This window comes from Glycine max, chromosome 12 (genome assembly GCF_000004515.6).
Source record: "Glycine max cultivar Williams 82 chromosome 12, Glycine_max_v4.0, whole genome shotgun sequence".
NCBI lineage: Eukaryota > Viridiplantae > Streptophyta > Magnoliopsida > Fabales > Fabaceae > Glycine > Glycine max.
This window is the reverse complement of record NC_038248.2, coordinates 39258508-39273725: the sequence shown is the minus strand read 5'-3', so window position 1 is coordinate 39273725 and position 15218 is coordinate 39258508. Positions and strand designations below refer to the sequence as shown.

The window sequence follows — 15218 nt, the reverse complement described above, 5'->3', positions numbered from 1 at the left end:
CATTTCTAGATTCTGGATCTAGTATTCTCAACCAAATTTTTCAATAAGTTTTTTCACCTCTCTATGCTTCACCCTTTAGCAATGATCGATCAGTGAAAAAAAAATACAAGTTCAAGATCTAAATGAATAATTTAAGAACTTAATAAAATAAAGTCAAATTTTTAGAGACCTAGAAAAGTGATTTAACCTAAATATATAACCAACTGACTGCATTTAGATTTTGTCCTAAATTATATATCCTTTTAAATATTATAAGCAAGTGATGCTCTGTCACGAACATCGAACGCTTAACTGTAAAAAAAAAAAAAAAAAACCCTCCTTAGGCACATTTTCCTATAATATTTTATAAAATTCTTTTTTATTGAAAATTTTCTATTCCATCACAACATCACTTGACAAAGGTGGTTAGATATACCTATGACTCGGTGACCATATCCTCTAAATTCGTCGACCTCTAATCTCTTTGATACGATCATGTCGCTGACTATGACTGAAAGAGAAACAATGGCTTAAACAAAGGCTCGAAATTAGTCAGATTTTACAAATTCTGGGAGCTGTTAGGTTACTTACAACAACAGGTTGCAAAAATTGGCTATTTAATTTACACCATTTTTATATTATTTCTATATCATTTTAAATAATAAAAATAAGTATACATTAACATACTTTTTTTTTCAAAATTTTAATTTAACAATAAAAATAGTATAATAAATTTGATATCATATACTATACATAAATGATAAAGAAATTATATTTGGACGTCAATTTTGTTAGAACTTAAAAGTTAGTAGCTTTTACCGCACCCCAGAAAACACGGACAAAACAAAAAATAGGTGGATTAGAAAACCGCGGGTGTTACAAAATCTGGGAGCTGAATCCTGGTTTTCATCGAAGAGTCGCTTTCCGAATAAAATCCCAGACCGAAATTAAAAAAAAAAAAGTTATATATTCTTGTATCGTGTATATAATAAATCCATCACTCAGCAATATTTATTTAGCAAGAGAGACACGTTCTTAATTTTTCTTAAGAAGTTATATCAATTTGGCAACACAATTTGATTACGCTTTTGTTGTAAAAAAAAAAAAAACAACAAAAGAGAGGGGGGAGCGATGATGAATGGGATTGGTAACATGAAGATGTGCAAATCAGAGAGCGCGTTGAAAACGTTGTTGCCGGAGAAACGAATCAAACGACAAGCTTCAGGGGCGGAACGTGGTTGCAGTAAGGGCAGCAATGGTATTGCAACGCAATCTAATGTCGATGACAAGAGGAAGATGGAGAAAGCTGAGAATATCATGCATTTGATTTGCTGGGGACCCACCTGGTCTTAGATCTTACTAAATTTTATTTGGGGTTTTATTTTGTGTAGTAATGAGGTGTCAGGATTTTATAATAACTCAGACACGAGCTAGATCCCTTTACAAATACTATTTGGGTTTGTTTGTTCATTTTATTTTTACCTTTTTAATAATTATTTTCTGTTGGTTGGATTTCAAATTTTGCAATTTCACGTATGTGTACATACGGAAGAAGCTACGTTTATGTTCTTCAACCCCTGAATCAGTTTGGAGCTATTTGTTTAGAGGCAAGGAAGAAGAATGTTTAAGTATATTTTTAGTGTATGTAAATATGAGGATTTTTGGTTTTCAGTTTGTAGCTATACGTTTATATTTCATTATCCTTAACTATAAGTATTTATTATTGAGTGGTTTACATAATTATATTTTCCTGTGTACTAGCACTGAAATTTAAATGTAGCAACTCATCTCTAAGTTGAATACTGTATTCTCTCTTAAATATATCTATTTTAAAATAAAGGAATAAAAAAAAGAAATATAAATTAATGTTTAAGGACCACAATCCAATTATCGTAATAACTATTTGAGAATGTTTACTTTCCCATGTTATTACAAGTAGTAATTGATAATCACTCGAACTACTTTGAAATTAATTTGAGATTTGATCCAACAGTTTTGAAATTAATCACTCCACAAGTTAAAAGTTGTTTGATAAAAATATTTGAAAATTTAAATTCGATTAAAACAAATTGTTTCACTCAATGAGAGATTACATGTATCAAAACAAAAAATTAATTTAATCAACATAAACTTATTTCAAAGATAGCGAAAATTATATAAAAGTATTAAAACATATACATTTTAAACTTTTTAAATTTAAAACGTTGTAATTATTTTAGTTAATAAAAATAAATTTTAAAGATGACTTACAAATAATTTATTATATATAATACTAATTGAAGCAATTTAAGTATTTTTTTATCAGTTTTTTATTACAACCAACGTTTGTTTTATGAATTCACGGTGGGTTTGGAATATAAACCAACAATGCATCCTTTGCTGGCAAAGACTAATGTAGCATTATTGTCCCATTTCATACATAAATGATCGATTGAGACAATATGATAGGATCACCTTTATGTCCAAAATTAAATGGTGCAAGAATTACGAGATTAAATATGTATTTTATAATTATAATTTTTATTTTACTGGTGTATTTGGATAATTATTATCCATTGATTCATAACATCTAGGACTATATAAATATCCTCATCTTTATATATTATCATCAATAAATGAAATTTCAAGTTTTATCTTATTTTTCTTAATCTCTTTAGCTTTAGTAGTACTATTTTAGGTTAATTTCCGGTAGATAGAAAATTGCCTTCTATCACAATACTAAAAGAAAAATTCATACAATTGGACTCGATTGAGAAAGTATGAAACTTCCGAGGAACAAAACAAGAATACATTCAACTTATAATAATTATAATCACCACTATGGTCTCTAGTCAATGGTGATTATTGTCATTGTCAACCAGCTTTATTTTTCTACAACGTGTTAACTTTTCAAATTACCAATACCACGCAGCCTATACAATCTCACGGCAAAGACTTGGCAACGCGCGTGGCTTCATTTTCTTTCTTTTTTAACAAATGCTGAATTCAACCATTCTTGCATGCTCATATTTTTCCATGCTTCTTACTGATGGGTCTGGTCCTGTTGGTTCACACGCACCTAGATCATTGTGATCATTTGAACGCAGAATAAGGATCACTACATTAGAAAGCTCTTTGTGTGTCACCTGAATTATTCATTCGAAGAATTCAAATCCTATATTCAGGTAAACATTAGCGTCTTAGCTCCACGGTTTCTCACTTTTTTTTTTTACTGTTTTAATTCCTTGCCCTCAGTTGAGTAAATTCAATTTCCTTTCTCTTTCTGGTTGGACAGTAGTCAGAGTTGCTTGTTTTCTTTTGTAACTGTATTTTGTTAGTGTGATGGTTCTTTTCTATGATTGTTGATATGGGAGCTTCATAATTCTAGAAATTGAATTTTCAATTTTTCATCTTATGTTCTTGGCCGTTGTTTCCAATTTTTTATTTGAATGCTTTGTGTTGGAAAGATGATATCATGCTTCTTTAGTTCTCCACAATTTAGTTTAACTGAAGGACATTTTTTTTATAGTATAGGTCAAACAAATGAATATAATTTATTGGCAATCTGGTTCTCCGAGGGATTAGTTACCAATAAAATCGGTTCCTATTAAGAGAGTTAGCAGAAGCTGGGAACATGAACATACTAATAAGTTCAATGAGATTCCTTAAATCTGGATATTCTGCAGGCGCAGAATGTATAATTGAGCCATGACAATTTACAAATATTCTTTTTGCATAGTAGTAGTTCGTTTATTGTATAACCTTAAAATTACAACATTTGTTCTTTTTTTTTTTTACTTGGTACTATTTTACTGTTGTGTTTTGTTTAGGGAACTTTTCCTTTAACAACTTTATTTTCTTTATAAATATAGGCCACAGAACTTTTGCTTGATTTTTCTTTTGTTTGCTTTTCTGTTTCTCTTTCTGCAGGAGCATGCTATGGCTACTAGGATCATAGAAAGCTTGGTAAAAATCAGTGAAACATATTCTCTAATCTTTGATCTGCTCTACGGATTCAACAGCTTCAATGATAATGTACAAGTGCTAGAAATGAAACTAGAAGAGTTATGCAGCCTAGAATATGACATAAACAAAGAGCTTGAAATTGCAGAGCTACAGCAAGGCAAGAAAAGAAAACGAGAAGTTGAAAATTGGCAGAGAAATGTTCAAAGGAAGAAAATTGAAGTCTATGGCATAGTTCAGGAATTGAGGGACTGTGGAGTGTTTAAGCATCTAAAGTTAACTGCACAAGTAAAGAAACTAATAGGACAAGTGACAGATCTTGTGGAGTGTGGTAGGTTTCCTAAAGGAATTGTGGGGTGTGCACATGAATCTAGAGGATATGCATTGTTGACAACAAAATTAGCAGGTGCAATGTTTCAGAAAAATGTTGCTAAGATATGGGATTGGTTGATGAATGATGGTGAGTTGATAATTGGTGTGTATGGAATGGGAGGAGTGGGGAAAACTAGTATGCTAATGCACATACATAATATGCTTTTAACAAGAGTCACCAACTTTGATAGTGTGTTTTGGGTGACTCTCTCACAGTCATTTAGCATTCACAAATTGCAGTGTGATGTAGCCAAAATAGTTGGGCTAGATATTTCAAAAGAAAGTGATGAAAGGAAAAGAGCAGCAAGATTATCATGGACATTGATGAGAAGGAAAAGATGTGTACTTTTTTTGGATGATGTGTGGAGTTATTTTCCACTAGAGAAGGTGGGAATTCCTGTGAGGGAAGGGCTAAAGTTGGTTTTGACAAGTCGTTCATTAGAAGTGTGTCGAAGGATGAATTGTCAAAACAATGTCAAAGTGGAGCCTCTTGCTAAGGAAGAAGCATGGACCTTGTTTCTAGATAACCTTGGACAACAGACTACTCTTTCTCCAGAAGTAACAAAGGTTGCTAGGTCTGTCGCAAAAGAATGTGCTGGTTTACCCCTTGCAATTATTACAATGGCCAGGAGCATGAGGGGAGTGGAAGAAATTTGTGAGTGGCGGCATGCTCTGGAAGAACTAAGAAACACAGAAATTAGGCTGGAAGAAATGGAAATGGAGGTACTCCGTGTGTTGCAATTTAGCTATGATCACTTAAATGATAACATGCTACAAAAGTGCTTCTTATGTTGTGCATTATATCCTGAAGACTTTGAAATAGACAGGGATGTTTTGATAGAAAGTTTTGTTGATGAGGGACTGGTGAATGGAATGAAAAGTTTGGAGGCTATGTTTGATGAAGGACAAACCATACTGAATAAGCTTGAAAACAGTTGTCTTTTGGGGAAAGTGGAAAATTATGTTGGTGGAAAAAAATGCATGGGGTTACAGGATGCCAGCAGTCATATAGCTATCAGCATGATGAAAAGGGGATGCCAATGTGTGGCACCAATAGATAATGTGGAAGGCTATTATGTGGGAAGTCAATTGGTGAAAATGCATGATTTGGTGAGGGCTATGGCTATTAATGTTATAAAGGTGAACTACCATTTTCTTGTGAAGGCTGGGTTGCAATTGACTGAGATTCCAGATGAAGTAGAATGGAACGAAGACCTGGAGAAGGTTTCTCTGATGTGTAATTGGATACATGAAATTCCAACAGGCATATCACCTAGGTGTCCTAAACTTAGAACCTTGATCTTGAAGCATAATGAATCCCTGACAAGTATCTCAGATTCTTTTTTTGTTCACATGTCTTCACTCCAAGTTCTTGATTTGTCCTTCACAGACATTGAGGTTTTGCCAAAATCTGTGGCTGACTTGAATACCCTCACTGCTTTGTTGCTAACATCTTGTAAGAGGTTGAAGCACATGCCTTCGCTAGCAAAGCTGCAGACCTTAATAAGATTGGACCTATCTTTTACTGCGATCACAGAAATACCTCAAGATTTGGAAACGTTGGTCAACCTTAAATGGCTTAATCTTTATGCAAAAAATTTGGTGTCAACAGGAAAAGAAATAGCAAAATTGATTCACCTGCAGTTTCTGATTCTTCATTGGTGGTCCAGAAAGATAAAAGTGAAAGTAGAACACATATCATGCCTGGGAAAGTTGGAAACATTTGCTGGTAACTTATACAACATGCAGCATTTCAATGCCTATGTGAAAACAATGCATGAATATGGACCTAGAAGTTACCTTCTTCAGTTAGACAGTGAAGAGTCTCCTGGTAAATCTCCATGGTACTTTTTTGCTGAAGTTTGTTTCAGCAAGGATGTGATCATTTCAAACTGCAAAATCAGAACAGGAGTAACACCCCTTATGCTCCCTTCAGACATTCAACGCTTGAAGGTTGAAAGATGTCATGACATAAGAAGCTTATGTGATATTTTGTCATTAAAAAATGCCACTTCTTTGAAGCGCTGTGAGATTGCTGACTGTGATGGCCAAGAGTACTTGTTTTCTTTATGTTGCTCTTCCTCCTGCTGCACCTCTCTTCACAACATAGAATCTGTGGAACTCTATAACCTGAAAAACTTGCACACTCTTTGCAAGGAAAACGAAGCTGTGGCTCAAACCCTTCCACCTCCAGGAGCTTTTACTTGTCTCAAGTATTTTTGCATCTACCATTGTCCCATTATCAAGAAGTTGCTGACACCAGGATTGCTAGCCTATCTACAGAACTTGGAAGAGATAATTGTTCATAATTGCAAGTCAATGGAGGAAATAATTTCAGTAGATGGCATAGATTATGAAAGCTCTGGTGGTAACAAATATTGTGTGGCTAATAGAGATGCTGTTAAAGTCACACATCCAAAGTTAGTATCATTATCATTGAAGCACCTACCAGAACTCAGGAGCATATGTAGAGGACTAATGATATGCGAGTCTCTACAAAACTTTAGGATCTTTAAATGCCCTAAACTAATAAGGCTCCCTGAAACTGCTACCCCAGTTCAGACTTTGTACGATTGTTTCTGACTCTGACCAATCACCATAGACTAGGTTGACTATTAGATTTTGATATACAAAGTCTATTAATCTTGAGAGATTTTGATGGGGTTGGGTGATTAAAATCTAATTGAAAATTTGTTGGTTGAAATGTAAATATTGAAACGTTGAAGACAACATAAATCTCTTAATAAGATTAGTTGATTGCCTTGCCTAATTCCTCAAGTCCTCAGTAAAGACTGTTCTGGCAATTCTGGGGTGGAACGTTTGGTGTATAGAAAACTAATGTTCAATGTGAATGTAGAAGTTTATCATCTCACCTTGGGTTTCATCTTCCATGTTATGATTGTTATCCAATTGCGTAATTCGGCATCATAGCCATATCTCTGTAAATAATGAAAAACCTATATTTTTTTCTTCTTCATGACAATTGACAAGTCTATTTAGGAGAACAACGAACTTTCGTTTTTTCTCACTCGATCCAAAACATCCTCTTTTGAATAAGACAGCAAATAAGGTTAGTTGGATTGGTTGATCCGATAAGGTTTTCTTAATTATTGCTATCCTTGATTAACCAGAACGCATTACTTTGACCAAATTAACATGAAAAAAATTGTTAACATATTATTTTGATCATTTACTTATTTCTTTCTTTGATGAAAAGACTCCTCTGTAGTGTGTGATTGTTGAAAAGCCAGATCCTGCAAGCCAAAGAGAGTGGCTTCACTGCAGTGTAGATAACATGGCTGTTATTTTGATACAAAGTAACTCAAAATGGGGATAGTTTCATTGCAATCCTTGACATTTTATGTCAATTCTTGACATTGCCGGAAATCACAAAATAATGCAGTCCTTTATGTTGGAAATAATTCAAGTCTCATATCGACTAAAAGTAATCTCACATTAAGAATATATAAGCGAGAGACAACCCTCACCCCATGAGTCAGCTTTTGGGGTTGAGTTTAAGTCTCTCACATTATTCAATCTAAGATGGTATCAGAGCTAGAGGCTTTATTCCTGAGACCTCGCCTTCGCTTCCGCCCCTCTTATAAATTTTTTAGAAAAACATTCACAGATTCATGTGCACAGAATTAAAAATTTAAAATTGAACCAAACAGATAGTAAAAACTAAAAAATAGACCTCAATTATGTTTTCATTGGATCAAACATTTACCATTTTCATAGACAAAATTTTTTAATTATGAATCAAAGAGATGCATAAGGTTAAGGGGTGCCATGCCATCACAAAAGGCTACAAAGTAGTATATCGTCATCAAACTTGCAGCACAATGATCAATGCAGTTACAACAGTCCCCAAACTAAAACCTTGAAGTATTGGGACCCCAACAGCTCAAGTCCATGATTTTCCTCATGGACTCTTCCTTGGTCCTCTTGACCTTATTGGAAACAGCAGCAGAAGTAGCAGAAGACAGGTTCTTGGCCTGAGTGTAGGATCTGATGTTGCTCTTGGCATGCTGCTGGAGTGACCTCAATGCATGGTTCCACCTGCACACCCCCAATTGATCCTTCAATGCTTCCACTGCTCCAATGCTTGATGCCACAATCCAAGCTCTGGTGGCTGCACTCATGTTTAATTGTTGTAGCTTTTGATGAATCTCAATGAAGCTCTGGTTCCACCTGCCTAGGGTAGCTTTGCTATTCTTAGCCGGTCCCAAGCCCGGATAAAAGGAGAGGGTTGTGTTAGGCTTTCGACAGCCAACGTTAAACTTTGTCGAATCTCTATGACATGGATCAATTACGTAATAATGTGAATGCTAGGTCGTTGCCCGAAAGCAACGCGCTGTATGGCTCGAGTACAGTGTCAAAAGAGCAAGGGCCGCTGCATCGCCGCCCGGATGTAGTGAAAAGTAAGCAAGGGTTCCCACATTTTCGTGAACGGGTGTGGGTAAAGAAGCTAGTTCATGACAGGAGGATTCGCTTTGGTACATGGAATATAGGCACACTTACTGGAAAATCTATGGAAATAGTGGATGTTATGGTGAGGAGGAAGATCAATTTTATGTGCCTACAAGAAACTAAGTGGACAGGTGAAAAAGCGAAAGAATTAGACAACTCGGGATTTAAGCTGTGGTATACGGGAAAAATCAGATCAAGAAATGGGGTAGGGATTATTGTGGACAAGGAGTGGAAGAAGGATGTCGTGGATGTAAGAAGAGTAGGAGATCGTATCATAGTCTTAAAATTGGTAGTGAGACAGGACACCTTTAATGTTATTAGTGGGTACGCACCTCAGGTTGGGTTAGCAGAACACTTTAAGGTAAAATTTTGGGAGGATCTAGAAGGGGTACTTCAGGATATACCCCAAGGAGAGAAAGTTTTCCTAGGAGGGGATCTCAATGGACATGTAGGTAGCGTGGCTAGAGGTTTTAAGGGGGTGCATGGGGGTTTTGGCCTAGGGGAGATGAATGGGGAGGGTAAATCCATCTTGGAGTTTTCGGAGGCTTTGAATCTTTCTATAGCCAATACATGGTTTAAGAAAAGAGAGGAACATCTTATCACTTACAAAAGTGGAGGGACATGTTCTCAGATAGATTTCTTCCTTATCAGGAAGTCTGATAGGAAGTATTGCTTGAACTGTAAAGTTATCCCGGGAGAGAGCTTGACTACCCAACATAGAGTTTTGGTTATGGATGTAAGAATTAGAGATAGGACAAAGAGAAGAAGTCCTCTGGTAGCACCAAGGATCAAATGGTGGCACTTGAAGGGGGAGAAACAAGGAATCTTCCAACAAAAGATATGGGAGGGTTGGTGTGGACAATCACAAGGAAGTGCAAATGATATGTGGAACAAGATGTCCCAAGAGATTATTAAAGTGGCTAAAGAGACGTTGGGTGAATCTAGAGGTTTTGGACCTAGGGGTAAAGAATCGTGGTGGTGGAATGAAAATGTTCAGAGCAAAGTTAGAGTAAAAAAGGAGTGTTTCAAGGAGTGGTCTAGGTGTAGAAATTCTGAAACTTGGGATAAGTATAAGATAGCTAGAAATGAAACCAAAAAGGCGGTGAGTGAGGCAAGAGCCCAAGCTTTTGACGGACTATACCAAGCTCTAGGAACCAGGGACGGAGAAAGATCTATATATAGGCTTGCTAAGGGTAGAGAGAGGAAGACTAGAGATTTGGATCAAGTAAAGTGTGTTAAGGATGAAGAAGGCAAAGTCTTAGTGCATGAAAAAGATATCAAGGAAAGGTGGAAGGTTAATTTCCACAACTTATTTAATGATGGATATGGATATGACTCTAGCAGTCTAGACACAAGAGAAGAGGACCAGAACTATAAGTACTATCGTCGGATTCAGAAACAGGAAGTAAAGGAAGCGTTGAAAAGAATGAGTAATGGTAAGGCGGTGGGGCCAGACAACATACCTATTGAAGTGTGGAAAACTCTTGGAGATAGAGGTCTTGAGTGGCTCACCGAACTCTTTAACGAAATTATGAGATCAAAATGCATGCCGGAGGAATGGAGGAGAAGCACGTTAATGCCAATCTATAAGAACAAGGGGGATATACAAAATTGTGCAAATTATAGGGAAATCAAGCTCATGAGTCATACCATGAAATTATGGGAAAGAGTGATCGAACGGAGATTAAGAAAGGAGACTCAAGTTACTGAGAATCAATTTGGTTTCATGCCGGGAAGGTCGACCATGGAAGCGATTTATTTATTACGGCGGGTGATGGAGCAATATCGCATGGCCCAACAAGACTTGCACTTGATTTTTATTGACTTGGAGAAAGCGTATGATAGAGTGCCTAGAGAGATTTTGTGGAAAGCTCTAGAGAAGAAAGGGGTTAGGGTTGCATATATTCGAGCTATCCAAGATATGTATGATAGGGTATCGACTAGTGTTAGGACACAGGGTGGAGAGTCATACGATTTTCCCATCACAATTGATTTACATCAAGGGTCAACCCTTAGCCCCTACCTTTTTACCTTAATTCTGGATGTCCTCACGGAACAAATCCAAGAGATAGCGCCGAGATGCATGCTTTTTGCAGATGACATAGTCCTCCTTGGAGAGTCGAGGGAGGAGTTGAATGAGAGGTTGGAAACTTGGAGACGAGCTCTAGAAACACATGGCTTTCGCCTAAGCAGAAGCAAATCGGAGTATATGGAATGTAAGTTCAACAAAAGAAGGAGGGTTTCTAACTCAGAGGTGAAAATAGGAGACCATATTATCCCTCAAGTCACACGGTTTAAATATCTTGGGTCTGTAATACAGGATGATGGGGAAATTGAAGGGGATGTGAATCATCGCATTCAAGCAGGATGGATGAAATGGAGAAAAGCATCGGGGGTGTTATGTGATGCAAAGGTACCGATCAAGCTAAAGGGAAAGTTTTATCGGACTGCGGTAAGACCGGCAATTTTGTACGGAACAAAATGTTGGGCGGTCAAGAGCCAACATGAGAATAAAGTAGGTGTAGCGGAGATGAGGATGTTGCGGTGGATGTGTGGTAAGACTCGACAGGATAAAATTAGAAACGAAGCTATTAGAGAGATGGTTGGAGTAGCGCCTATTGTAGAGAAGATGGTGGAAAATAGACTTAGGTGGTTTGAGCATGTAGAGAGAAGACCGGTAGACTCTGTAGTGAGGAGAGTAGACCAGATGGAGAGAAGACAAACAATTCGAGGCAGAGGAAGACCCAAAAAGACTATAAGACCATCACCCGGTTTTCCATTCGAAATTAATGGTTTGGATAGAAGTATGGTACTTGATAGAACATTATGGCGGAAGTTGATCCATGTAGCCGACCCCACCTAGTGGGATAAGGCGTTGTTGTTGTTGGATGTATGACTTGTTTATTTCTATATATATGTGAGTGATTGAGTGATTTACAAGTAGGAGTTTAATGCTAAACCACATGCTGTTTTGGCCTTCTGGGGTGGAAGAGAATAAAGGAAAAGGCAAATCTAGGGGCGTTACACACCCACTGTTTGGAGCAGAATCCACACGGCTCCTTGTTACAAGATTCATGGGACAAGCTGTTTAATGTTTTATTTAATAGTAATAACGTGCTTATTTATGAATTAAATAACGTAAAAAAAAAAAATGCGTGGCTCTACGCTTATTCGGTTCTTTCTGAGAAAGTTGACATGGCCTCAAAAAATATCTGTCACAGTCAGTCTGTAAAATTTAAGTTATTTAGAATTTTCTTATAGGTGAAAAAAAATTATAGGGGAAAATGTGATTTTAGCTAGGTACTTGTATTTTCATATAAAAAAATTGTCATAAAATTTTTAAAAATATGATAATTTAGTTCATTTTTCCTTATAAAAATTGATCATGTTTTTATAGTTAGGATGAACTAAATTTACATGTTTTTTTAGAATTTGAAGATTAAATTCATTAATATAAAAGTACAAGAACTTTAATAATGTTTAACTGAAATATAAAGACTAAAAAAATACTTCTATTTATATTTTAAAAGTTTGTAAGTTTTAAAAAGTTAATAGATTGTTTTAATTAGTTCCTTGATTACATTTTTTTTATTAAAATTCCATTGTAATTTACAATAAATAATGCATGCACAGTATAAAGATTTTTTAAAAAATTATCATCTAACAAAAAATTGTCAAGATATTTTTTTTTTTACTTTTATAAATAATTATCTTAAATGTTACACTAAAAATGATTTATAATTGATTAACGATATATATTATTTTATATTAATTATACATATCTATTAAACTCTATAATTTAATTAAAATTTATCAAATAAATAATTTAACTGAATAATCGGCAAAGAATATTCTATATGAATTGTTTTTCCAGATTTGTTGTTTTAAAAAAAAAAAGAGGTGAAAAATAATTTTTGTCTGATTAAAATTTTTACTTTATTTTCTTAAAGTAATTTATTAAATCAAGTTGATCCTTCCATCATTTTATGACACCCACTTAATTAACTTGATAATACGTAACAAATTATAAACGATATCATATTAGATGGATGTTTACCTAGTAAGCAATTAGTTAAAATTAACACCATGGATACAAAAATTTGACGAAAAGCTTAATTTAATCCAATAAAAACACTGTAAGAAATCAAATTAAATAAATTTTAAAAATCAAACTGAAAAGAAAACATGAAAGAAAAAAGAAATATATATTTAACCTTGAGAACAAAGGTATAACAAAATCCGCAACAAAAAATAATTAATTCAATAGCATTTCACATAATTTAAAAGATTTAATTAATGATAATTTTGTTAAGAATTGATATAATTGTAGTGATATATTTCAAAAATGAAATAATATAGATATAATCATTTTATTTTATTAACTTTTTTGTATGACTAGGTGCATATTTGGATGCATAACACGAATTCTAAAATAAATCTAATAGTCCGCAAACTCAATTTTATAAAAGAAAGGATGTAGATATTTTTGTAAATTTTATTTTACTCCAAACATCCATTTGAAACTGAAAAACAAACATGCAGTCAATTCATTATCAAAACTCGTTAGTAACCTTTTGTTATTACAAAATACTTCGGTGATCTCTAGTACAAAATTTAGTCTCATGTGGTCGGGAAATATTTTGGGGTAAACAAAAAAAAAATTACATAATCTAAAACCAATCTAGAATTTTTCATCATTTATAGGGGTAGAAGGAAAATACACTATACACCTCATTTTTTCTTCAAATCGATCGAGATATATTTGCTATAATAATGGGATGAAATAAGATACATAACATGAGGAGATGAAAGGACTACGAATAAGTATATATCTTGCAAAGGGGCACTAGACATTGGAATTGAGATACATAATGATGCTTAATGGGGGATATTGGGATTGAATATGGAAAAAAGCAGTCTCTATTCACCGTCTCATCGTAGCAACACCTAAGATAAATATTAACTAATTAAAACTTTGCAGTACTAGGACCCCAGCAATTGAATTCGATGACTTTCCCCATATGCTCTTCTTTGGTTCTCTTGACCTTGTTGGAAACCGCAGCAGAGGATGCAGAGGACAATTTCCTAGCTTGACTATAAGATCTGATGTTGTTCTTTGCATGTTGTTGTAGTGACCTTAAAGCATAGTTCCATCTGCATACACCTAATTGGTCTTTCAAGGCCTCCACTGCCCCTATGCTTGATGCCACAATCCAAGCTTTGGTTGATGCACTCATGGTGTAAGAGAGAGACCAATTGGCTTGCTTTGATTTGGTTTGGTTTGGTTTGGGTTGAGGCTGTGGGATGAGGATCCTTAAATATGTGGTTACTTAGGATGTTAGAGTTGGGTGGTTTTAAAGTGGGGTTGGCGAAACCATGGGTGGTTTTGGGTGAAACCGTGAAAGTGAAAAGGAAAACAAAACTAGGTGCGGTTGAAACTTGAAATATTTGCCCCATGTGTTGGGGACTTGGTAAGTGAATCCTAGATATTCCCGATACCAAAATTTGTACTATGCTAGTATTGATTGAGCCTAGAAGGTTCGTGACCTACACCAGGTACCACACATTGGTTCAATTGGGTATTTACTTTATTGTCATTATATATTATATATACGAGAAATTATTTGATATTTTCGGTCTTTTCATGTGTGATATAATTGAGATTTTATTAATTTTTTTAAAATTAATTATTTTGGTTAAGTAATATATAAAAATTGTTTTTTTATTGAGTTCTTACTTGTCCGATCTCTCAATTGTTATCTTCTAAATACTATAAGTTCTGCTTGCGAATGAGATGTAGGGTACTGAAAAAGGGGTTTTTTTAATGTACACGCTCTCTCTCTCTACAAAAATTTCAACCCCATTTAAACGGTACTTTTTTATAATGTACACCATCTCTCAATTGTTATCTTCTTACTAGTTTGTGGCTTAATTTTTTAAAGTACACCACTTTTACGTGACACTGACACTGAGCAGTCGGGATTTGTCAACCCCATTTAAACGGTAATTTTTTTTTTAATTTAAATTTTATTTTTAATTTTAATTTATGTTTTAATTTATATTATTAAAAATATTTTAAATTTAAACTTCCGTACCTTTTTTATTTTAAATATTATATTATATAAAAAAATATTTTTAATTAATTTTAAAAATAATTTTTATTTGTTTAAGAAAATAATGTTATTAAATATAATTTTTTTCTTATATTATTTAATTTTAATAATATTTAATTTATACTTGATAATAGACTTTATTTGATAATATTTAATTTATATAAGATTTATTTTAGTTAATATTTTTATTTTTTTTAAATTTGATTTTTATAATATTATTTTTGCATTAATAAAAAATTTAAAACTTCTAATATTATTAGTTTACTAAATATAATTTATTTTTTTATATCATTAATTTTTTTTTTAAAATGATAATAATTTTTGTTTAATAATTTATTTATA

At 34.1% G+C, this 15218-nt stretch overlaps 3 protein-coding genes across 3 annotated transcripts; 1 reads left to right on the top strand and 2 right to left on the bottom strand.

Annotated features, from left to right (window-relative positions):
* Positions 1-2886: 2886 nt before the first annotated feature.
* Positions 2887-7248, top strand: LOC100799733 (probable disease resistance protein At4g27220). The gene is made up of 2 exons (XM_006592833.4): positions 2887-3143; positions 3889-7248. The coding sequence occupies exon 2, from the start codon at positions 3898-3900 to the stop codon at positions 6874-6876; it is 2979 nt and encodes a 992-aa protein (XP_006592896.1). The 5' UTR covers positions 2887-3143; positions 3889-3897; the 3' UTR covers positions 6877-7248.
* A 735-nt stretch (positions 7249-7983) lies between these two features.
* Positions 7984-8579, bottom strand: LOC100777261 (uncharacterized). Its single transcript, XM_003540388.5, has one exon. The coding sequence runs from the start codon at positions 8433-8435 to the stop codon at positions 8166-8168; it is 270 nt and encodes an 89-aa protein (XP_003540436.1). The 5' UTR covers positions 8436-8579; the 3' UTR covers positions 7984-8165.
* Positions 8580-13569: 4990 nt separating this feature from the next.
* On the bottom strand, positions 13570-14215 carry LOC100776723 (uncharacterized). Its single transcript, XM_003540387.5, has one exon. It carries the CDS (start codon positions 13998-14000, stop codon positions 13731-13733), a length of 270 nt encoding a protein of 89 aa, XP_003540435.1. The 5' UTR covers positions 14001-14215; the 3' UTR covers positions 13570-13730.
* Between the last annotated feature and the right edge of the window lie 1003 nt (positions 14216-15218).

Excerpts from the sequence above, each read along its gene's own strand:
- LOC100777261 (XM_003540388.5), bottom strand. The coding sequence starts at position 8,435 with ATGAGTGCAGCCACCAGAGCTTGGATTGTGGCATCAAGCATTGGAGCA.
- LOC100776723 (XM_003540387.5), bottom strand. The coding sequence starts at position 14,000 with ATGAGTGCATCAACCAAAGCTTGGATTGTGGCATCAAGCATAGGGGCA.
- LOC100799733 (XM_006592833.4), top strand. The coding sequence starts at position 3,898 with ATGGCTACTAGGATCATAGAAAGCTTGGTAAAAATCAGTGAAACATAT.